At 32.0% G+C, this 27191-nt stretch overlaps 1 protein-coding gene across 1 annotated transcript; it reads left to right on the top strand.

Annotated features, from left to right (window-relative positions):
• Positions 1-21317: 21317 nt before the first annotated feature.
• Positions 21318-22644, top strand: LOC111887765 (uncharacterized). The gene has a single exon (XM_023883920.3). It carries the CDS (start codon positions 21657-21659, stop codon positions 22521-22523), a length of 867 nt encoding a protein of 288 aa, XP_023739688.1. The 5' UTR covers positions 21318-21656; the 3' UTR covers positions 22524-22644.
• Positions 22645-27191: the final 4547 nt, after the last annotated feature.

Here is a 27191-nt window from a genome sequence, read left to right as displayed (position 1 = left end):
TCTAGAAAATCCCTTGTGTAACTTTTTTTCTTCTCTTCTTGATTTTTTTCGAACCTTATTAAGTAAATTACATGTGATTCACATATGAATCACATGTAATTCACATGTGATTCACATGTTATTCATATATGAATTAGATGTGATTCACATGTAAATCACATATGAATTACATGTGATTCACATGTAAATCACATATGAGAACATTTTAGAAAATCCCTTGTATAGCTTTTTTTCTTCTCTTCTTGATTTTTTTTCGAACCTTATTAAGTAAATTACATGTGATTCACATGTAAATCACATATGAATCACATGTGATACACATGTAATTCACATATGAATCACATGTGATACACATGTAATTCACATATGAATTAGATGTGATACACATGTAATTCACATATGAATTACATGTGATTCACATGTAATCACATGTTATTCACATGTAAATCACATGTTATTCACATATGAATTACATGTAATTCACATGTTATTCACATGTAAATCACATATGAATTACATGTGATTCACATGTAAATCGCATATAAATTACATGTAATTCACATATGTATTTTTGTGAGTGTTTTTGCATCAACCGATTTCTTTTTATTTTTCTTGTAGATTTGGAAAAAATTGTGGTGAATATTGAAGAGGTGAAAATGATAATTGAAGAAAATATGGAAATTTGACACGAAGACATGAAAACGCTTCGAAATTTTGTAGCAACTTTTGTTTTTTATATTTTATGTTGTATCGAATAAAATACTTATTGTATCGTGTTAATAGATTAATAAATAAAATGAGTTTTCTTATAAATTCTTTACAAATATTATAATATATGAAATATGCATACACTTGTAAAAATATGCATAAATGTACCAAAAATGTTGATTTTTTTTGGTATAAAAACTATACTATTTTTTAAATATTCCAGTTTATTTTTTTAAATTTTATTGATTTTTAAAAGTTTTTAAAAAAATGCAGTTTTTTTAAATACTGTTTTCAAAAAAAATTAAAAAATCTGCAATTTTTTATATTAAAAAAAAAAGAAAAAAAAAACTGAAAAATACTAATTTTAAAAAAATCCGAAATTTTGATTTATTATGTATTATTTAGACATTTATATTAACTAGTGTGTTAACCCGTGGGGAATTTACAAAGTGATGTGGATTGTTACAAATCGATGTCAATGTTTTTGTCATTACGATATTAAGATGTTGGAAATGTAGAAGGACGGAACAGTAATTATGTCTAAAGTGATGCGGTGAAAGTCTGAAACGTTGAAAGTTTATTGTTCTCAGATGTGTTGGGTTTTAATATATGTATATAATATTTACAATAACACAAAAAAATTAAGCATTAAATGAGATTAATAAGATTACGATCATGCCCTTAATGAATTAGTTTTGATCTAATGCTCCACTTTTAGTTCTCAGGTTCTCGGGAAACTATGAATTCTCAACCGATCTCACCCATATATATATATATATATATATATATATATATATATATATATATATATATATATATATATATATATATATATATATATATAACACCTAAAAGGTGTTATAAGTACCAAGTCAATAACATAATTTTTGAAAAGTTAAATTGTACTGATTAATTTGTTGAAAGTTTGAAACACCCCTCATGTTTAAAATATTTTAAAAACCATTTAGCCATATGGAAATCATTACTTGAAGAAATAGGGTCTCATAGTCTTAGTTTTAATAAAATTTACAATTCAAAAATATAAAATATGAGAATGATCAACATAATATCATAACATATGTTTCAAAAGTAACCACTATGTAAATTGTGGTCTTTTAAATATCCAATCTATCCTCTATGGTTTTCATCTTCCAGACTCATCTAAATCCATGTCAAAATATATAGGTTAGCATTGGGAAGCCTATTGACTAATATCGGGGTCCATCATCCTAAGAGTTTATAAAATTGACACATTTCTCAAATGAGTGAGAACCCCCAAACTATTTTAAGAACATCATAAGTAGTCTATAAATAAGTACTTTTAAGGAATAAGAATCACTCATAAACATTTTTCAATCTTATTAGTTATTACTCATTAATTGTCATCAATAGTCATTTGAGCTATTTTCATATGTCATCAATTGTCATTTTAGTCTCCATACACATTTTATTCATTCTTATTCGTCATCCATAGACTTTTAGTAATCCTCATATTTCATCCATAGTCATTTTAGTCATCATCAAAAGTCACCCGCGATCAGTTTAGTCATCATCATAAATTATTCAGAAGTCAATAATAAGTATCATTTGTATTATATCTTATATAAGATGCAATGCAATAAGTTTTTATTTCGTTTACACGTCATATCATGCCCTAAAGTCCTTACTCGTCATAGATAGTCATTAGATGGTTTTATTGAGTCCATGTAATATCTAGCATAAATCCTATTATACATTACTCTTTATTTCGTCATTTTAAGGTGCAATGGGGTTAATACATAACTATTTTACATAAGTAAACTTTCATAGTGAATAATTCACGTAACATTTTCTAAAAGATATGGTTGTATTTGTAAATTATTACATTATAGGATGTGAATTTTTTTTTTTAAAATTCCAATACATTTTATGAATATAGTTATATTCACAAATGATTACGTCACAGATGAGAAGTTAGAATAATGTTCATCAAAAGATCTATTCATTTAAGATTAAAATGAAGGTTAACAAAAAAAAAATTGGTTTGTGGTTTCTCATTTGTATTTTAATAGAATTATATTTATTTGGGTATTAATTTTTTATTTTTTTGGTTTATTCATTGTAAAAGACAAAGAAAGGCAACAACATGATAAGTTTTCATGGTTTGGACGGAAATCTGGATCTCTAGTTTCTTATTTCTTTGAGATTGTTTTCCCGCTCTAAGTGTTTTATTCATTTATTAATATAATTGTTGTCTATGAATTATATAACTATGTATAAAGTGTACTATTTATTTATGAATATAATTATTGTGCTTTATTCATTTATAGTTCTTATTTTTTTACTTATTTATATACACTAACGATTAACATAATAAGATCTAATAAAATTTTCAAAAGAAATCATTTATGAAAGAAAACATGTGAATCAATCCATTAAATTGTCAAGGAATAATAATCTATTAACATATTTATGTTATACAGACCATTATTTTTTATTAAAGAACTGAAATTAGAAATTCATTAATGAAAACAATAACATTATGGAATAAAAATGAATTGTGTTGATATATTAAAAAAATGAAGTTTATGTTATAACATGATTGGAATTTCAATTGATAGAAAAAAAAAATACTCTCTCCGTCCTAAAATTATTGTCCACGGACAAAAAAACACATAGATTAAGAAAACATTAATTACCACTAATTTTATACGATAAAATGACTGTTTTGTTCTTACTTTGCATTTAATGTTGCATTAAATGCTTAATTGGTTAAGTAATAATGAAAGGATATTTTGGTAAAAATGTTATTTATTTTTGGAAGTGGACTATTATTTTGGGACAAACCAAAAAGGAAAGATGGACTACAATTTTGGGACGAAATATGAATTCTTATATCTTAAAAGGAAAATCATTCAATTGAATTATTTTATATTAATAAAAAAATAATTCTTTTTGAAAAAGTTGAAATAAATGATTGTAATATTATAGGAAACTAACATTTAATTAAGTTCACCGTCTCATTAATGCAATTGTAAAATTTCTATAATGTCCTTTTGAAAATGATTGGTCATGTTCTCATGTTCTCAACCATTTACGTTCTGCATATAACCTCTCTCTCTCTCTCTCTCTCTCTCTCTCTCTCTCTCTCTCTCTCTCTCTCTATATATATATATATATATATATATATATATATATATATATATAGGGAATGGTTATATGGAAACCAAAAAAACCCTAAAAATCATACAAATGCATAAAAAAAATACTTAGATATCACAAAAAAAAAAATTGGATTTATATAACAAAAAATCGCAGGTTTTTTTTAGAAATTCGCTGGAAAAACAATCGATTTTTTTTTGTTTTCTTTTTTCAAAAAAGAAATCAGCGAAAATACATAAAAAGCTACGAACATTTTGGACAAATCCAACATTTATATTGTATTAATCAAGCTTTTTCATTTAACTAGTTGCCACTTGTTGTCGTACCACCATCGGACCGCCGCCAGACCGCCTCCGAACAACCGCCGAACTAACACTAGTGGCATTTTCTGGTTGTATTCACAACTTAATAGAACAAGGATTGTTTCCCTCTAAAAAGTTCAATGGCTAAATGTGAACAAACTTCCTATTGTATTATGTTTTAGCAAATTATTTATTTTTGTTTAAGTGTAGCAACATTTGTTAATGAAGAAATCTATGAAATAAAAAAACAAAATGTAACATCCGGATTTCCAGGTATCATAATTTAAGTATTTTTCTTTTGAGTTAAGAAGAGAGACTCAATGAGTTGACCCCTCAACTCGTCGAGTAAGGTCGTGACTGATGACTCGGATTAATAAATGGACTCGACGAGTCGGTGAGACGACTCGATGAGTCTGCGCTGTTGGCAGAAACCCTAAATCTTTGGGCCCGAGCCATATTTAAAGGCACTTATGGCCTTCAATTGCGACTACCTTTCCCATAAGTGAGAACCCTAACGATCTTGAGTGTGTAGAGTGAGAGGAAGAGCTATCTTGAGCTTTTTGGTGTGATTTTGCAAGAAATGAGAAGAGTTCCAGCAAGAGGGACCAAGGAAGGTTATTTTTCTGAGTTATTCAAGCAAGGAGCTTCATTCTGAGGTACAAAAATGAACCCCTTTCCTTCCCTATTATGTAGATTCCATTTTAGGGTTAGGGCTTGAATCACTTCATCTTTGGGGTTTTGAATGCCTCAAACCCCTCTTGCAAGTTTGTGTTATAGATCTAGACCCTTCTAGGTCGAGAGAGCCGAGAATATGAAGCTTTAGTAGAGTAAACCTTGGGGTTTGAAGTTAGGAATCTGGACCCTTCTAGGTCTAGAGAGCCAAGAATATGAAGCTTTAATAGAGTAAACCTTGGGGTTTGAAGTTAGGAAGCATTTATGGGATTTTTATGGTATATATAGTTACTTTCATCTTACTCATAGATATGAAGTATTTTATATAAATTACGTGCTATGTTGCGGATGAAACATGGGTAGATGAAATAGTTGGTGTGTGATGAAATAAAATGATGAGAGATAGGTGATGATAGAGAGGTGATGATAATTAGGTAAATAGATGATGATGAATAGGTGATGTAGGATGAAAGGAGATACCATAACCTTAACCGGCAATGTGGCGATGTAGTCATCTACCAGGGTATAGATGGCGACCACAGACTATTCTAGACAACCCAGTAGAAACACTAGCAGACCCATAACCTGTAGGTGATGAATTACGAGTTCATGCGATGTTGTAACTACGTAATCATGCGATGATACTCTAACTCCTTACTATGAATTATGAGTTCAGACGATGTTGTAACTACGTATTCATGAGATGTCACGAATTCCGCATGCCAAACCAATGGTTATAATTTACATTAGTGAGAATGGTTCATTTTTTTGTAAAACCAAAATCAGATTGGAAATTTTGATTTTTTATTTTGGAAAATGTCAAACCATTGGTTTTTTATTTTGGAAAATGACAAACCATTGGTTTTTTATTTCGGTTTCGGGTTTTTGTTTTTTTTTAAATATATTTTCAGGGTTTTGTTTTTTTTTTTATTTCATAGATTTCTTCATCAACAAATATTGCTACAATTTAACAAAAATAAATAATTTGTTAAAACATAATACAAGAGGAAGTTTGTTCACATTTAGTCATTGAACTTTTTAGAGGGAAACGAACTTTCGATTTTGTTCATATTTAGTCACTAAACTTTTTTTCGTTATCTATTCGCCACTAAACTATTGAACATGTTCACATTTTACCCTTATGACCGGTAACAGCCGGTCATAAGGGTAAAATGTGAACAATTTCAATAGTTCAATGGCAAATAGATAACGAAAAAAAGTTTAGTGACTAAATGTGAAAAAAGTCGAAAGTTCGTTACCCTTTCAAGTCATTATCCCTAAGAATTTTATCTACCAAAATAACATTACAAGGAACATGCATATTCTAGAGCTATATGTTAATCTTTGCAAAGAGTAATTGTTTTTTTCTTTAAATGCGTCATCTGTCCCATTTTTATTTGTAAAATGTTAGTTTGATGATTCAACATATTTATTGGAAAAAATGGAGGAGAAATGAATAATATACACAATTTACGATCTTTAGTTCCAATTAACTGATTTTGATTTTGAGGAATTACTTATTCTTCTTATTGCAACAATGTCTAAATGTTATGCCATCTAAATGTTTGATAAAATGCCTATAGAACCCATTTTTTTATTGCACTTTTAGGATTACATTCTATTAGAATAAATTACAATTCTTTAATATGTACTAAATTCTGTCAATTATTTAATGTGTATTAATTTCTGTCAAAATTTATATTTTTTATTCTTTTAGAATGCATTGAATTTTTAATATTTGAAAGTTGATTATGTTTTCTTTATGGATTTTTAATATTTGAACGTTGGTTATGTTTTTTTGTGGATTTAGGTTTTAAATAGACTGTTATTGATGTGGAAAAAGAAGAAAACATGGAGAACACTGTTGTGGAGAAGCGGTCGTTTGGCCAATAGGTGATCTTCTTCTTCATCTTATTTTGATTTGAATCCATGTATATTTGGATGTTTGGGTTTTCCTGAAAAAATTTATGATAATGGACGGGATATAACTCATGTTTGTTTAGGTTTGTTTCTTGAATTCAAGAAACTGAATTGGTAAGACTATCACTAATTTTTTATGAAGAAACTGAAGAAGCACACCACGTGTTTGATAAAATGCATAGTTGAAATCTAGGTATTTGTAACTGGAAAACAAAATATTATTTTACCTTAATCCTGAAAATATATTTTATATCCAATTGTTTTTTTATTTTGAAAATAGATTTTACAAATACAAATGCATCTTACATGTATTTTTTTTTTTTTTGTGTTTCTATCTGTGTATGCTTTTGTAAATGTCCAAAATAAGACTAGATGAGCGTGAAGGTACATCTGATATAAACTACATCTTTGTAGTTATTAATTCAAGATACATATTTGTGTTAACATGATCTTTTCCTACATTTATATTTCAAATGTTTTGTTCGTTGAATATATTCTTGATAATACAAATTCTTTAAGAATATTTAAAACCATTCTGCAAGAATAATTTATTCTGTAAGAATATTATTGTTGTATTCTGGTAGAATTATAGTTAATTAGTTATATGTTTAATGTGCAGTTGTTACAAGTGTATCACTACAAAATATTCAACAATGAATTTGTGATAGAATGGCTTGAAGACCTGATAGGAAAGACTCCTTGTATAAAATCATTCTCATGCAATACAATTCTGACAGAATGTCAATCTCACAAAATGTCAATCTCATACAATGCTAGCATATTTTGAAGTGGCTTGGAGGTCAAACATATACAAGACATATAAAAACGAAACAAGAAAGTGAATGAGGATTCTTTCAAGAATGCCGATATTTTTTTTTTGCAAGAGATTTCAAGAATGAATGTAGTTTATGTTCATAGTTGAATTCGTTAAGAATGAATTTAATTACTTATTCTAGATTATGTATGAATTTGTATTTAAGTTCGGATGTATAATAATATATTAGAATGTTTGTTATTTTTCAACATCTAATTCAAGAACTTTGTTTTTCTTCAATGATATTCTATTAGAGTACAATTCTAGAAGAGCATCATTCTAACAAAATAATATTCTATTAGAATAAAATTCTGAAAGAGCATCATTCTAACAAAAAATATTCTGACATAATATAATCAGTAAAAATTGAAATTGAATTAATTAACAAATTCAGATTTTTTTTAAATTAGGAGAATTAATCATCCCTAAAAATCCGAAAATTTCCTTTTATAAATGTAGTTAATTGTCCATAATACCCTTTTGCTAAAAATTGTGTTATTATATGGTACATGTTACCCTATTGTAATATCATACACTCTCAAATCATGTCCATTGATTAATTCTATCCGTTGGTCCAGATCTGTGCATTCTGGCACACAATACTTAGTAAAAACAATATAACCTAAGCCTATACATATATATATATATATATATATATATATATATATATATATAATTGTCTTGACAAATTTAATTTTCTCTCTTCTAAATCGTAGGTTTTTTTCAATATATATATATATATATATATATATATATATATATATATATATATATATATATATATATATATATATAAGACTTATTCATTGTTTAAATTACCATATAAACAGTTTAATAAAGTAAATTCACAAGTTAATACAATAAATTCATATTTTAATACATAAAATTCAATGCTTAAATAGTCAATTCATAATTTAATACACAAAATTTAAAACTTAATACAATAAATTCATAGTTTAATATAAAAAAAAACTATACAATCACAACTATATTTTCAACTTAAAACTTACATTTTAATCACAACTATATTCTTTATAATGGGTTACTCGATTTGTTTTTTATAAAAATTTATAATCACACTATAAAAATCCAACATTATTACATAAAATTCCAACCTTATTAAACAAAAATAAGGATCCATATTACATATATTGTTAATCTTCATGTCAAGTTTATTTTAATTATTTCAGTAATATTCTTATACTATTAAATATACATTTTTATTTATTTGCAATATTTCTGGTCTTTTTATTGGGATTTTATGTTTTATTTTCAAATTTTTATCGGTTGCTATAATTTTTTATTATAACATAGAATCATTATCTTGTAATAATTTAATTAGCGTTTAACTAAATAATGTTTTAATTGAAAGTTGCTTATAGTTATAAATTGTAACAAAAATGACAAAAAAAAATAATTAATATGAAGCATATAAAAGTAAAAAATATCTTCTATGAATAATTGTCTCATATAAGTATGGTGCGAAAGAATTGAGTAGAAAGGTTTAAGAAATAATTTTAGTTAAAAATGTTTAAGATATTTTAAGATATTTTATTGCGATATGAAAAAGAAATCAGACGAAAATGTTTAATCATCCTTTTAGGATAGAGGAATAGTAGCCCCAAGCATAAATTGTTTAGCCCAAAATAAGAGTAAAAAAAAATTATTTTCTAGACAGATTAGACATGAAGGAGGCAACACGAGAGATGGTGATTACATAAATTTTGGCGATTTAAATGCACTAAGGAGGCAACACGATCGGGTTGTGTTTTTTTCTCAGAGAGAAGCAGATGATTTCAATTCCTTCATTACAGATACAAGTATAAAATAAGTTGCGATAGGAGGCTTTGCGTATACAAGGGTGAGTAAAGATGGTGAAAAAAATGAGTAAGCTAGACTGATTTTTGGTTTCGGAAGGTGTTGGAATTGCTTATCCTGAAATTAGTGCAATTACTCTAAATAATAATATTGCGGATCACCGACCCATCTGTCTCAAAAAGGACGTGGATGATTATGGCCCCAAGCCTTTTAGGCTCTTTAACTTCTGGATGGAAGAAGATACTTTTGCTAAAAAAGTTAATGAAAGTTGGGGTCAAACTGGAAATATAGGCATAGATTTCGAAGATATTAAACTCAAGACTAAATTTAAGTGCCTAAAACAAGTCTCAAGGTTTGGTGGGATATGCTCAAGATAAGTAAAGGTCAAGAAAAGAAAGCTTTACAAGTAAAAATGTGTGATCTTGATATTAAAATTGACAATGGCTTTGCTATTGAGGAAGAGAAGAAGGATCGATTAAGTATAAAGGAATCCTTGTATCGGTTTGAAAAAAGAAGTCATGGATTTACAACAAAAGCAAAAATTACATGGAGCATAGAGGGAGATGAAAAATCAAAATATTATCATGGTATTTTGAATTGCAAAAGAAAATAGATTGCTATCAAAGGAATTAATAAGGACGGTGAATGGATTTCAGATGCAAGTTCGGTTAAAAGTATCTTTTATAATTACTATAGGGTTAAATTCAAAGTTGTTAGTAATCTCTGAATTGGAGATCCAAATGGCAGGTTTCAAAACTAGGGGATGAAGCTATTGCAACTTTGATCAGGGACATCACGTTGGAGGAGTTAAAGGTGGCAGTTCGGTCCTGTGCTAGTGATAAAGCTCTGGGTCCGGATGGGTTTAATTTTGAGTTTATTAAACGTTATTGGGATCTTTTAAAAGATGACTTATTGAAATTTGTGGCTGAGTTTTTAGGAAGAGCTTTCTCTCTTCAGGGTGTAACTCATCTTTTATCACCCTTATCCCCAAAACTTCTAGTCCCATGGGAGTTTCCGACTTCAGACCAATTAGTTTAATTGGAGTTTAATATAAGATTGTGGCTAAAGTTCTAGTTGTTCGTTTAGCTAGTGTTGTTGATTCGGTAGTTAGTAGTGAACAAACTGCTTTTATCAAAGGCAAGCAAATATTAGATGGTCCCTTGATGGTCAACGAACTAGTGAGTTGGTTTAAAAAAACTAAACAGAGTATGATGGTGTTGAAAATCGATTTTGAGAAAGATTTTGATTCTATTTCCTGGAACTATTTGGATCAAGTGATGCGTCTAATGAACTTCCCTCCTAGATGGTGCTACTGGATTAAATCTTGTCTTCATTTGGCAAGATCTTCTGTCTTACTAAATAGGATCCCTACTTAAGAATTCTGATTGTTTCGTGGATTGAGACAAGGAGATCCTTTACCTCATTTCTCTTTATTTTGGTTATGGAAGGACTTCATGTGGCTATGGAGGATTTAGGTTCCTTGGGGCTATACAAGGGCATTAAATTGGGTACAATTAAAACCATTACATCTCATATTTTTTATGCAGATGATGCGCTATTTTTAGGGGAATGGTCCAGGCGAAATATCGAAAATCTAGTGGGAGTTCTTAACTGTTTTTATCTAGCTTCGGGATTGAAACTTAATTTGGCGAAATCAAACTTATTTGGTGTTGGTGTTCCCTCTGAAGATGTTCAAGTTCTTGCGTCTTTAATTGGTTTTAAAGCAGAAAATTTTCCAATCATTTATCTTGCACTTCCAGTGGGTGATAACATGGCTCGTGTTAAAGGTTGGGATCGTCTCTTGGATAAGTTCAGAAAGAAACTCTCTAATTGGAAAGTTAAAACTCTTACAATTGGAGGGATGTCCATGCTTTTAAAAACTATTCTTTGATCTTTGGGAATTTTCTACTTCTCCTTATTTGTGATGCCAGTGTCAGTGGCTAAAGATTTGGAGGCCTTACGTGCTAGATTTTTTTGGGTTGGTTCGAGTAATAATTGGAAAATTGCTTGGGTGAAATGGACTTTGGTTATGGTGATTCGTGATAAAGGTGGCTTGGACATTGGTAGTCTTGTTAGTTTCAACTTAGCTCTTATTCTAAAATGGAAATGGAGGTTCTTCACCATGGAGAACTCTTTATGGATTGAGGATATCAAATTTATTTACAGGGACAAGGGTGGTTTTGAAGGCAATGGGAAGAAATTTTTGGGATATAGTCCTTGGGCTAGGAACTTGGCTGATGATCGCAAACTCCATGAAAAAAATGTGGTATATTACAATGTGTTGTATAAGAAAGTAGGGAATGGTACAAAAACTGGTTTTTGGAAAGATAGGTGGTTTGGTGGTATTTTTTTTTTTTTTTGAAAGATCAATTTCCAAGGTTAGTGAAGGCTGATTTAAACCCAGAATGTAGTGTTGCGGATTAATGTACCCCCCCCCCCCCCCCAACTTTGGAAATGGAACTGGGCTAGGAGATTTAGAAGAGGGGTTGTTCAAAATCAATTACATAACTTGTAAAATCTGCTTGGTGGGTTTCGATGTGGTCTTGACCGTGACGTTTGGGTTTGGACATTATCAAATAATGGGCTTTTCTCTGTTGCTTCTACACGTTAATGGATTGATTTCAAGGTTCTTGACTCCAATGCTAATTCTACTAGATGGTATACATGGGTGCTTAGAAAGGTAAACATCTTTGTTTGGAGGCTGCTGCTTGGGAGATTACCGACTCGATATGCATTGGAACAAAAAGGTATTGATCTTCCTTCTAAATGTTATCTTATTTGTGAGAAAGAGGAAGAGACGATGGAACATCTTTTTATTAATTGTGAGGTTGCAAGGGCTATGTGGGAAGGTCTTTTCTATTAGCCTCAAATTAAGGTTGCCAACTTTAAATATCCAAGTGGCATTTTCAGTTTGGTTGATTCTTTAAAGATCTCTCTCATCAAGAAATACGTCATTCATGCGGTGGTTGTTACTGTAGTTTTGTTTCCTGAGAAATATCGAAACGATATCGTTCATGATACTAAGAAGATAAAGAAAAACATGATTATTGATTCAATTCAAGAATTTTTCTTTTTATGGTGTAGTAGTAGACAGTAAAAATAAAATTTTAAATGGGATATTAGGATGCAAAACCTCATTAACTCTTTGTAATTTCCTTACTCTTCGCTTGTGTGTTTCTATTGTTGATAGTTGTTTCCCAAAAAAGACATGAATATTCTTTTAAATACAAAATTATCCTAATTTCTATATGTAATTTCGTGAGAGCTTTGTACTCATTTCTTTAACAAATTGCAAATTTATAAATGAACCAACGATAAAATAAAAAAAATAAAGCATTGTTGCAGCCTTTTATTGTTTTAACAATATTTTAGTATTTCAAGTTTCAATAATATCATATTCTACTAGAAAGAAAGATAAAAAGTTGTAGGAATCACATTCATAATTTAATAAAATAGTAGACTCTCATTTCTAGTATTCAAACTAAAAAACATACTTGATTTATTGAATCATTTCATCAAACACCTTTTATAAACCATACAAAATCACATTTTAATAGAGGATTTCAAGACTCTCATTCAAAATTTAATAAAAGAATTCAATACTCTCATTCATGATAGGTTCAAAATATACCTCATTTTCATTGGTGGTCGACCTCAAATCCAGATCTTGCGAAGGTAGAGCATGCAGTGGTAGGCAGCGGTGGTCGGTTTCATTTCCCCGAAGACATCAGTAGTTGTTTTTAGTGGTGGTTCATGGTAGTGATTTCTGGATCGATATCTGATTTGTGGTGGTAGTTTTAAGATCAAAATATGATATAGATTTTGTGATATCTGATGTAAATCTAGTGAGATTTAATTCAGATCTAGTGATAGATCGGAGAAGGCGTTGGTGATTTATGTCGATGAATGAGATGACGGTAGAAGAAGTCGTTGGTGGAGTAGGTAGTGGTGCTGCTATCGACAAAGGAACCACCACCAGCCACCAGGTGAAGACAAGTTTTCATATTTTCTCTTCATATTTGACCACAAAACAACTTATTTGGATTCGGAGAGTTTGTTTTGGTGAAGTAGACTATTAGAAAACAATCAACGCATCATGAACCACAGATCTGAAAGAAAGTGGAGACGAAGCAGATCTGGAAGGAGATGGTTGTGGTCCTCACTGGAACTTCATAAATCTGCAGTAGAAAATCGTAGATCTAAAGGCGAATATTGTATATCTGAGCCAGAAATCACAAATCTAAAATCGATTGGAGCTTTTACATCTTTGACAGTATTTACCGGTGGTAGGAGATGATGATGGTACATCAAAGATGAAACAAGGAAGAGGTAACAACGATTCTGGATCTGAAATTCGTCGTCAGTGGTGATAGCGGTGGTGAGGTCGTTTTCGGTGGTGGTGGTGTTCATCAAAGGTGGTTAAAGGAGATGAGAGGGTTTTTTTTATTGGTTAATTATGAAAGATTGTTATCTGATTAAAAGTTATGGAATGGGTTTTATACAAAGACCATTATGCCCTTATTGTTTTGTTTCTATTTATAAAAAATCAAAATATTAGAAAAATAAAAAAAAAATTGTGCCATCCCCATTTTCACGGCCAGAAAAGACCGATTTTGCTTATGCTTGTTTGAAAATCAGAGTAATATTTTACATAAAAGTCTTGCGGAGTTTGTTCCCAAAATAAAAGTATGATAAAGATTTATCGAAGCATTTCCGTAGAAATGTATTTCATTAAAAAGACTTAGGATGTCATGTTCGATACAGATCAAAAGCATAAACAGTACAATATAAGCCTTACTACATTATTTCATATCTACAGGCTTATATCCGTAATCCCTCATCCAAAACATCACATCTATGCTTGAGCGCCACTACTTGTAATACATGAAACTGAGTGGGTCAGGCTTGGGAGCCTGGTGAGCACATAGGGTTTTCAACCCACAATAAAATAAGTTTATTAATTTCATCAACCAACAATAACTCGACTATCCGTTCCCGTTATCCTCACATTACGTCCCTAAAACACCTATCATAAGGGACCTAGACTAAGGATCAACATTGGGATGGACACTAATGCTAAGGGGATTCCTCAGCAATAAATGTCCTTAAGGCAACCATGTGGGGGATGGAGTACACCAGTGAACACATCGTTCACAAACAGCTACAGGTTGCGAGACTGCTAGTGTTCCACTGGACTATCTAGAAGAGTCTGTGGTCGTCATCCATACTCCGCTAGATGACAGAATCAACAACAACAACATCGAGGCCTCTCATCATTTTATCACACGTCGTCTATTACATTTACTCATGTTTTACCCCAACATTTTTGTAGATATAAAATACATATACAGTTTAAATCATTTAAAACATGTATAAAAATCGTTCATCAGCATAGACAGCAAGTATTCAGACAATATGCACACATAGCACATAGTTTATATTAAATACTTCATATCTATGTGTAAAATGAAAGGGACTATGCACTCGCCTGTTAAGATGGTGATTCCGAAGTTAGACATCGCTTCGTTACTCTTGAAACAATTTCCTTCGTCAATACCTAGTATCATTATCACTAGGGTTTAGTCTATTATTCACCGAGACTAATTAATAGTCTAGCTATTATTACTATTATATAAGCATTAAATGATGCTTATATAACCCATAATAATAGCTCAAGTACTTATTATAAGGTCTTAATAACATTATTATATTAAAACATAAGCTATACTAAAGATAGGTTAGGTGTAGCTCACTTACAGCAGGTTTTTCTCAAAACCGGGTTTCGCTGGAGCAGCGTTTCCGAGCTGAAAGGCTCTTTTCTAGGGATTTTGGGAGCCTTGGGGCTTCCTTCTGGTGCTAGAGGGTTTACCTAGACTTTAGGGGCGTTTGGGGTTTAAAGAGAGAAACTAGAGAGAGAAAGTGAAGTTGGGATGGTGTGAAAAATGAGGGAACCCGACACCTCTATTTATAGGTTGAATTCCTGATGGACTCGCCGAGTCGGTTCACTAACTCGCTGAGTTGGTGCCAGATGTCAGCTTTCTGGTGGCCAGACGTGTGTGGCCTGTATTGTGCCATGTCACCCCTTTTGCAGCAGCACCCTGCCGACTTCTAAACCCCGTAACTTTCGCATACGAGCTCCGTTTTCTACGTTCTTTTTTTCACGCGTAGGTAAAAACAAGATCTACAACTTTCATTTAGACTCCGCCGGCTAATTCTCGACCGATCTTAAATTTAACAGTAGGAGGAGATTATATTGTTAAATGTTCGCGTAAAATTCGTAACTCCTTCATACGGACTCCGTTTTCGTTTGTCTTTTTATCGTTGAGTTCCTATTAATGAGATATTTAACTATCATTTAGGTCGCGTAGGCCAAAAACCGTTCGAACTAAAATTCGAGTTTCAGGTCGTGCACTGTTATGCCAAATCTTAGAAAATTCATAACTTCCTCATACGAAGTCAGATTTTGGCGTTCTTTTTTTGTATGTTCTCGGTTTAACGTATACTACAAAAAAATTTTAGATCACTAAGGCTAAAAATTCCTCTATCGTAAATTCACTATTTACATCTTCCTGGTGCCGTGCCGGTTCCGTCGCGAAACTTCGACGGATCATAACTTCTTCGTTATAACTCGGATTTCGGCGTTCTTTATATCCCCGGAATCCTTGTTTCGACCACTATAGCTTTATGTAAAGATATCGGGCTTATCTCACACTTTAATTTTGACGCTTTTTTTATCCTTTATTTATTATACATTTATAAATAAGTAATAAGCACATTAATGCACATAATTCATATAATACTCAAATATTTCATATTTATTACTTCAAAAACAGTTACAATAGTTGACCTAGACTATTACATCATCTACTACTGCTTAGCCCCGAAACATGGGCATTACAAAAATATCTTAAACATAAATTAAAAATGAATGGTTCTTAGGTTCTTAATCTTTTATGATTCTCATTTGAGATATATATATATATATATATATATATATATATATAGGATCCGAATCTGGTAGGAACCATGAGGACTAAAGAAGATAATGGGGATAGATCCTTAAGAATAAAGAAGATAATGGGGATGTGAAGTTGGGATAATTGTTTGATGATTAAAACTAATAATTATATTATTATGGGTTGAAAATCTTATGTAATCACCAGGTTTCTCAACCCGACCCACTCAGTTTATTTGTATCACAGGTATCGATGCGAAGATACACTAGACTGGGAGATTAAAGGATATGTAATTCATTAATATAAATGAATGTAAAGTCTGTTTATGTTTATGTATTGACGATAACATCCCAACGTTTTAATATAATTAAAATACATTTCTTCGGAAATGCTTTGAAACATCTTTATCATATTTTTTTTGGAACAAATTCCACAATATTATTTTTTAAAATGGATACTCTGATTTTTAAATAAGCATAAATAAAAAAAATTATAACCGTGAATTTTGGGATGTCACGGTAATTTTGTTAAATCACACTATGTAGTGTGGCTTGTGGTTTTTAGTTATGAAACTGTGGTTCAGACTTGAATAAATTCCTTGAAACGTTAATTTTGAATAGTTTTTTATTTGTCAAACATAACAATATAAAAATTAAAAATTAAAAAAAATAAAAATAAATAAAAAATAAAAACTTAAAGAAATTATTTAGTCGGGGAATGCCAAACTTGTATTGCCTAAATACTATAAATAATATTGATAAGTCTTTTCGTAATATTTTTTCTCTGTCTAAGACATTCAAAATAAATAAATATTTACTAAGAGAGATGTGCATTGTCAACGAGAAATGGCAATATGGCTGAGATGTCACCTCTTAATGTCATTATAACATGGGGAACATCCCCCCCCCCTCCTCCTCTTATGTTAAGGGTATTATGGTAAGAAATGTTAAACCGACCAAGGAGAATGTGAATATTATTCTCTCTCTCTCTCTCTCTCTCTCTCTCTCTACATATTATAAGAATATGAATACTATTTCCTATGCAAATGGTATGGTGTTAAGGATGACATGGCATGTGAGGTAGCAGAGTTTTGATGTGATAACATATCTTAAGATGTTTTCCATACCAAGCGGAGGTGGATTTACTATATTGTACGGGGTAGAATGTGTTACTCCTTAAATATTCCCATCAAATGTAAAATAAGTGAAAATTCATTAACATTCATCACAAATCCATTGACAATACATCATAAAGTCTAATAATTGTGAATTTTGTATAAATTTGTCGGTTTACTGAGGATTTTGTGAGTGAATCTCCTTTTAAAAATGAATTTTTCTAGTAGTGCAACTCATATAAAATTTGTACCCTATATTTTTCTTTGTGGATCCACCACTATACTTAATAATCAAAATATCCAAAGATTCTAATAGATGATATAATCCTTCATGGAAATGAAATTATCTATTTATTTATGTTTATTTAGACCATGCAGTATGGGTCTTTTGTTTCTCGTTATTGCCGACGTGGAGGGGCATAACGGCGTTATAACGAGGTGAACACCGTCCCTCCCTTCTCGTTTAGTCTCATTATGGCGCTTATCGTTGTTGTCTTCACCGGATGAAACGAGCAAATATTCGACCGTTTTTTAATTCAAACCGTTTGACTACGGTCAATTTAATAAAAAAATAAAAAAAAATTAATTATTCTTTTCCTATATAAATTCTTATTATCTAAACAATTTTTTACACATAACTTCTCTCTTTCTCTCTATATAATCTTAATTATCTTCAAAAAGAATTATGGATCTTTTTGACTCGTCCGATGATGATATATTCTTCATGATGATATAGCATTATTACACTAACAAGCTGCTACAACCAGACTTAACTCCGCTGCTAACAATACGTGCGATGTTAAACAAAAATTGTGAGGAAGGACACGAGCATCTATATCGCGATTACTTTGCGGATAATTTTCTATACGGGTCGAAGGACTTCAAAAGAATATTTTGTTTGAGTAGGAATGTGTTCCTACGGATCGTCAACGCCTTGGAAAGTCGGTATCGCTTCTTTACTATGTTTAGGTATGAATTTTTTTCAGTTGAGATATGATGCTAGAGGTAGACGAGGGTTTACAACGTTGCAGAAATGTGTTGCGGCCATTCGTTTGATGGCTATGGGGGAGTCACCCGACACCATAGACGACTACATGAGAATGTCCGAAAGAACCAAAAGGGAGAGTTTGTATACATTGTCAAGGGGTGTTGTTGAAACATTTGGAGACGTGTATTTGCGGAAACCTTCGTTGTATGATTTGCAAGAATTGTATGGTGCATGAAGAACGCCATGGGTTTCCCGGAATGATCGGAAGCATTGATTGCACACACCGGATATGGAAAAATTGTTCGGTAGCATAGAAAGGGAAATACGCAAGTGGTCATCACGGATCACCTTCATTGGTTTTAGAGGTTGTTGCTTCTCAAGATTTATGGATTTGGCATGAATTTTTTTGGGGTCACAAGTTCCAACAACGACGTCAACATTCTTGATCAGTCGCCAATATTCGATGGTCTTTTGAATGGAAAGACCCCGTATGCTCCTTTCACGGTGAATGGAAATGAATACAAATATGGGTATTACCTTACAGATGGAATATATCATTAGTATTCCACATTCGCGAAGACATTCCGCCCCCCGGTTGAAGAACGTGAAAAAAAATTACGAGAAGACAAGGAGCACGTAAGGATGTGGAACGTGCTTTTGGAGTGCTGAGGGCGAAGTGGCATATAGTTGAACATGCAGCACGGACATTGGACTTAGAAACTCTACGATATATCATGTATGCATGTATCATAATGTATAACATGGTAGTAGAAGATAAATGACGAAATATTGCACACCATATCCCAACGGAGCCCAGACACGGTCAATTTCAGCTGGGAACAGCAGAGTATTTGCATCGAGTCGTTGACATTCAGGACGCAAATAAACACAGACAACTTCGAAAGGACTTGGCGGATTGTATCTTCTATGGTAACAATAACGATAACGATTAGCGTTTAGTTTTTTTTTTAAATGCATTTTTTAACGAATAGCGTTGTATTTTTTTAATTTGGATGTTATGTGTAATTTAACTTCTATGTTATTTTTAATTTTTTAAAATTAATTTTATTCTATGTTATTTATAATTTGTAAACATTATGTTTTATTTATTATGTTATATTTAAAATATATTTGTTTAAATTAAAAAAAATTCAAAAAAATTTCAAAAAAAAATATAAAGTGGAAAAAAGTTTGTGTTATAACAAGATGTAACATGGTGACCATTTCCTCATTTGGTGTAATAACACCATTGGTGATGTGGCATGTGAGGTGACACCAAAATGAGAGAGTTTGTTGCAAAAATGGGGTTATTTTGATTTTGCTTTGTAAAAATAGGGCACTTTACAATCCATTTGCAAATCTAGGCCTATGGTCCCACTCAATCACCAACATTTATGTTTATCATTTCAAATATTTACGCTTAAGGCCCTTAAATTATCATACTATATTAAATGGATATCCTTTTATTTTTAATACTTTTTAGCTTTTATTGATATTTTTTTCATATTTTAAATTTATATGTGAGACCCTTAAACTATATTATTATTAATAGATTATATTTATATTCTTTGTTATATTTTATTCATATTTTATCTTTATTATTCTTTAATATTTTATCTATAAACCTATTTCTTTAAAATGTTTACTTTGTTCATTAGTGTCTTTAATTCAATATTGATACTTCATATTACTATATATTACTATAAGTGTATAAATGATAAACAAATAGATGATTTTAGGGATTACCACTTAAAGCAAAAATAATATTATGCCTTTAATCATTTTTTGTTTATCTATGAAAGGATATGAAATCAAAAACAATTAATGCTGTTTAAAATAGGTTATTATGATTTTATATAGCATCCATGATTTAATCAATTTTTTTTATTTATAAATTTAAATCCAAGCTTGTCTTAATTTTTTGTTTTTTTACGAACTCATTTTTAAATATCTTTTAAAAAATCATTTTCACAAATTCTTTTTTTTATAACTATTTTTGAAGCACGATTGTTATATTTAAAAAAAATCATAATATTATAAAACTGTTATAAAAATATGATAAAATGTGTGAATATGTGGAGTTAAATAATTTTTCTACAAAATTTTTTTAAGTCTTTTTCATTTTATTAAATTAAAGTTCCACATTTAATATATAAGGTAATATTTATGTAAGGTATTTATTAGAAAGAGTTTATATATGTAATATATTCAATACATTAAAGTCTCATTAATTTTAATAATTCCAAAATTTTCTCATTTTTCTTATAAATTCAAAATTTTCAAATTGTTAAAATTTTAAATTTAATTTTTTTTAAATAAACTCATGTAATACATAGGTCTTACACCTAATGGATAGTAAACAACCCTATTTTTACAAAGCAAAATGGGAACAACCCCATTTTTGCAAATAACTCCAGAATATGTTACGACTAGTTGCCCACTGTAAAGCCTAAGAAAATCTCACCATTTGTTTTGCATTGCAAAATATATAGAAAAATCTAGAATACAATTTGCAAATGTTTGTTCACCCACTGTAAAGCCTAAGAAAATCTCACCATTTGTTTTGCATTGCAAAATATATAGAAAAATCTAGAATACAATTTGCAAATGTTTGTTCACCCATTTCCAATGCAAATGTTTGTTCACCCATTTCCAAAGATCTCTCTTTCTCTCCCAAAATAAATAAATATAAATATTTACTAATAATAAGACATGGAAATATCCAAAGATTCGTATAGATGATATAATCCTTCATGGAAATGATATTATCTATTTATTTATGTTTATTTATGCCTCCGAAAATCTCTCCATTTGTTTTGCATTGCAAGAATATAGAAAAATCTACAAGACAATTTGCAAATGTTCGTTCACCCATTTCCGAAGAGGTTTGTCTTCCTCTTTGGACCTCTCTATCTCTCTCCCTCTCTCTCTCTCTCCATTGATGAACCTCCCAAAACTCACATACATGTAAAGGTTTCAAGATTCTTTTTTCAGATTCACCCAAACTATATGCATGCATATGATCTTTATATCAACCGTTGAATCAACATCAAAAACGTACGTTGTGAGTTCATAACCTTTTCGTCCATTAGCAATTCTAAAGAGGAAGAGTTAGAAGGGATTGTGAGAGATTTTTCAAGATCACCAACTTTCATTTTCCTGATCAAAATCTTTGGAAAATTTGTGATCTTTAGATTGAATCAAGATTGGCCCATGATTGAGGATGTCTTCTCAATCCCTAACTGATGACCACAAAACATCACAAAACACCGCTACGTGTGTGTATCAAACACAAGTTGGTGGCTCTAGCAGGAATGTAACGGTTGTTTGGGAGAAAAACACCATGAATCATTCTCTGGATATCTCCATAGATAGTGTGTCATCTGAGGTTCATCCGAATCACAAGATCGACCTCAAACCATGGTGTTTTTGGGCGAAAAAGGGTTGCAAAACAATAGAAGTTGACTCGTATCAGATTGAGCTTTATTGGGATGTCCGGTCAGCAAACTATCTTGCGTCGCCGGAGCCATGCTCGGACTTTTATGTGGCATTGATTCATGAAGAAGAAGTTGTGTTGTTGATAGGTGACATGAAAGAGAAGGTATACAGGAAGACGCAAACACGCCCTGCAGAAGTGGAAGCTGCCTTGGTTTTCAAGAAAGAGCATATGTTCGGGAAGAAAAGCTTTATGACACGGGCAAAATTCGACCCGAATGAGAAAGAATATTGTGAGATTGTGGTGGAGAGGTCGCCTGTAGGATGTAAAGACCCTGAGATGTGGATCAGAGTTGATGGGATCGTGGTGATCCACGTTAAAAACTTGCAGTGGAAGTTTCGTGGAAACCAGACTGTCTTGATCAACAAACAACCAATTGAGGTCTTTTGGGATGTGCACGCTTGGCTTTTTTCCAGTCGTGGATCGGGTCATGGATTGTTTGTATTCAAGCATGATCAACAAGAGTCGGATAATGATCACCGAGAAGATGATAAGCAAAGTACTGGAGACAAAGACAACGAATGCAATGTTAGTTCAAATAGTTCGACAAAATTACGATTATGTCTTATTCTTTACGCTTGGATGATTGACTGATCAAGTAGGTACATATATACAAGTATATATATAGATTGGAAAATCGACATGAGAATTGAGATATGTACATTTGTTCTCGATGAAGCAAAGGGCTATATGAAGCATATAATATGTGATTATGGTTTGCTAGTTGTTACCTGAGAATATAATATGCAAGTATGCAACAATTGTGAGTAGATGGATAATGAAATGTGACAATAGGACGAAACCATGCACATTAACTATATTCCAGAGGCATTACATAACTGATAGAAAATCTAAATTTCACATGATGTTCATTAAGGAAAGATTGAAATCAAGCCCAAACTGATACAATTTAGCTAGAATTTCGATGACTTGTTATCAAACCAAACTCCATGCGACATATCGGGTCTTCTTCATGTGAGGTATCTTTGAATGTGATGCAAAGCGAAAGAGAACACAAGCATACAAGCCGTTCAAAAAAAAAAGAACACAAGCCTACAAACATTTTTCAAAGTTTACAAAAGGATTCGTTGTTTAATTAAGGAAACTTTTGTTTTTGACAAATTCGATCGTGAATTTGAAATCAGAAATAAAATCTAAAACAACTAAAATTCACTTCTTATTAAGAGATAGCATGATTGGATTGACGAGTGAAGGACTGATTCGAAGCACTTGACTAAAACCAATTCAAAATTATTATAATCTTTAGCATTTGTTTCTTCCTAAATATTTTCTAGGCAGTACTTTCTCTTTTACTTTGAATTTTGCGTTCTCTTGAAGCCTAAAATTAAAGGCGTTAGCTTCTCAAAAAAATCATCAACCGTGTCAGTTTTCATTGTCTTCCAAAATTCCCAACATTCTCAATTAGAGCACCAAATTTGAATTGCAACCTACGCCTCTCCAATAAAATGGCAGCACACAACATAGCATTGAATGTGTCTTAACCTCAAATTCTTCACAAGTAAGTCTTATGAGTTCTCAAGCATAAAGATTAAGACCCTCTTGAAGTCGAAAGATCTATGGGATTGTGTTGAGAGTGCCTATCCCGGAGAAAGTTCTAGCAATGCTTAACAAAAGGACAATGTAAACAAAGATGAAAATGTGTTGAAAATAAACTCAAATAATGTAAGTGGTGGACTAAAGATATGCTCTAAATTTACGTCGGTATGGATGACGAGCTCACTAATAAGTGTTATTTTGATGCGAGCTTCCAAATTGATAAAGATGATTCTCGATCTCAGTCAAAATATGTCTTCGTCATGAGTAAAGAAGTAGTAGACTGAAGTAGCTCAAAAAAGATCAAGGTTGCACAATGAGGACTCAAAATTCGGTTACGACAAAAGAAATTGGGCTTGGTGCGCCCCAAGTTCAGGGAACTGGACTAACTTTAACAATTAGTTGCGTCGTCGTTTTCATTGAATCTATTTGTGTTGAACTACTTTAATGAATATTTACATGGTGGGCCCAGATTATTATTATTATGGGTAAATGGTTTTCTTCATAAGAAATAAATATATGTTGTAATTTGTTTCTGTTTTACACTATTCTAAAATTATAGAAATAGAAAATATTTTGTTTTCGTACTAAGTCAAAAAAAGTCAGCGTGACTACATGTTTTGTTTGATTTTGACGGAAAGTTAAAACAGTGATGTTTTGGTCGACTAATTTTTTCAAAACACATTTTCTTTGTATTTTTATTATCTTTTCTGGTATAGATTTGAAAGACATAATATTTTTGAATGTTTTTTTTGCAGCATAATAAATATTTTGAATCATAAAAAATTAAAAATTATAAATATATTGTATCATAATATTTTGGATAAGTACTTTGAATTATTTCAATTTGGATCGTATCATTTTTAACATAATTTTGGATCATAACATTTTTTTTAAAATCATGCTAGTTTTTGTTTTTTTTAACTCATTTTCGACCATTAGACTTAAGATCATAAATTTTGGATCATACGATTTATTGGATATTGAAAATTAAGTTGAAGAACCATGTGTACGACAAAGATGGTAGTGGTTCTAGTGCTACGAAACATATGTCTTTGGAGTAGTTGGGTAGGGATTAGGAAAAAAGGTGAAGTGATATGTTTAACATTGACATATTTTTTGGTTGCCTTATTTTTGTTCATTTTTTTGTTTTTCCACTAATTGCATTAAACATCGGATTGTCATATGTTGTCATATATGTTAATAAGCATTTTTTGCACAGAAGGATGGCTGATACATGAAACATTATGTAATGCACACCCCTATTATGTGAAATATATTTTATGTCTAATATTGACATGTTTGTTTTATAGCATCGTACTTCGGTGTCCAAATAGTTTATAACATCTTTTTTGGTTTATATGGTTAATAGAATCTTACTTTGGTATATACCGTTCATAGAATCTTGCTTTGGTTTATATGTTTTATATGGTTCATATCATATCACTTTGGTATATACCATTTATAACATCTTACTCTGGTTTATATGGTTTATAACATCTTACTTTGATATATACCATTTATATCATCCCACTTTGGTTTATATGGTTTTGTGGGTATTGGTCAAGTGTAGTTAAAGGCCAAGTGCAGTTTGATGCCAAGGTAGTTGTAACGCCTTGTTCCAAATCATTTTCCATTTCGAGGTGGTGATCAAGGATTGGGAATTAGCATGCTTAGGACCCATGAGGAATTAAGATATGGACTCATTTGGAGGTCGATGATGTAATTTAAATGATTCGGGTGTTCAATTTGGGTTTTGGAGCCAAAGGGTATTTTGGTAAAATGTCAGCTCGGGCTTTTATGGAAATTAGATTTTTGTTTGGGAAATTGTAAGGAAAGTATGATTTGATTAAAGCGTAGAGCTTCTCGTTACCTTTTCATGGATATAAGGATCATCGAAATCGAATATATAATGAGGAGGTTATGGCCTTCAGAGTATATTAGGGTTTGAGGGAAACCCTAGTACGCGAGGAGTACCTGGGGTGTATGCAGGGTGTACTGGTGCGAGGTTCGGTACGTGAGGCGTACATTGGAGTATGCTTAGCGTACTACGAAGGGTGGATCGTGGATGCGAGACTTCGTACGTTGGGTGTACGAGGAGTATGTGGGGCATACGAGGAGTTAGTGGAAACCCTAATTTAGGGTGTTCCACCCTATATAAGCACTTTAAATCTTTAGGGTTGGCCTCTTTACCAGCCTCCAAGCCCCCAAAACCCTAGAAATCGTTCCTTAGCCTCCATTGTTGTGTATTAGAGCTCATTGTGTGCATCTTGGTGTGTTTTGGTTCATATTCAAGAAGAAGGAGTTTGGTGTAAGGTTGTGGATCAAGGAAGAGCTTGTGGATCCTGATTCTCTACTTCATTTCCAGCTTGTTTGAGGTAAAAAAAAACTATGACCTTGCTCATTATAAGCTTAGATTTAGTCTTTATGGGTTTTGGACCCTTTTTGGCCCCATTAATGAGGTCTAGTGGTTAGGCACCACTCCATGAGCTATAAGTTGCCACTCTTGGCTTTTATGAGGTTCAAAGTCCATAAAGTTAGCACCTTTGAGGTTTAGAATCACTCATGCATGAGATTATGTCCATTTAGTGAAAGTAAAGTGTTATATCTTGAGGATGGGTCCTTTTGGGGCATGCAAAGTCACCAAGTCAGTGACTTTATGGTTCTAGACGTTTATTGGGGTTTAGATCTTTGGTTTAGACTTTTGGTCTTAAGCATTAAGTGTTTAAAGAGGGTTTTGGCTTAATGGGTGAGTACGTTGGGCGTACAAGTCTGTACGCATGACATACAAGTCATTTAGCTTGTATGCTTAGTTTACAGCTGAGTACGCCCCGCGTACTCAACAGGATGGGTTTTCGATGTTTGGGCTTTGTTTTGGATCATATTTTGGGCTTAGTTGACTTGGGTCTTGTTGGGCCATCAGGTTTTAGGCTGATAATTATTTATGAAGGCCTACAATGGGATTTAGGCCCATTTTGTAAAATTGGGCCATGAATTAGGCCTTGGATGGCTAATTTGGTAATTGGGCCTTTTAGGATTATTAGGTTTAGGCTTAAGCCTTGGTCCAAACTAGGTAAGGGGTAAATTGGTCATTTACCTAATTGTTGTCTGATGGTTTGGATGGGAATCCAATTGTTAATTGAAAGTTATTTGTTATTAGTAGCTCGAGGATTTCGGACCAGCAACCACGACTATCAGTGTCTTTCGGCAATGCGAGGTGAGTCTCCTCATTGAGTTTAGCGGACCAGCAACCAGGATTATCGGTGTGTTTCGGCAATGTCGGCCCATGGTTTATATGTTAGGATGCTAGATATATGTGTGACTCTTGCATGTGTTATGTGATGGTATGCTTATCGGTCAAGCCCGATGCCAGGTGGGACCTGATGAGTATATTGTATGCTAGTTATCAGTATATGGTTTTATGTTTACCGAGCGAGGCTCGATGACTTTATTGTATGCTATTTTCTTTGTGACTATTACATGTGCTAGTAGATTGTATTTTTATATGATTATATGGTTAGATGATTGTGTGTATCGGGTGGGGCCCAATGTCAGGCAGGGCATGGTGATTGACAGATCTGTAATCCGAGTGGGGCTCGATGTCGGGCGGGGCCCGAGGCCGAATAGGACTCGAGACCAGGTGAGGCCCGATGGAGGGTGGGGGGCCCAATATGTGTTTTATGTATGTATGGTATGTAGTATCTTGGG

This window comes from Lactuca sativa, chromosome 4 (assembly GCF_002870075.4).
Source record: "Lactuca sativa cultivar Salinas chromosome 4, Lsat_Salinas_v11, whole genome shotgun sequence".
NCBI lineage: Eukaryota > Viridiplantae > Streptophyta > Magnoliopsida > Asterales > Asteraceae > Lactuca > Lactuca sativa.
The sequence above is the reverse complement of the archived record's forward strand: the minus strand, read 5'-3'. Positions and strand labels throughout refer to the sequence as shown.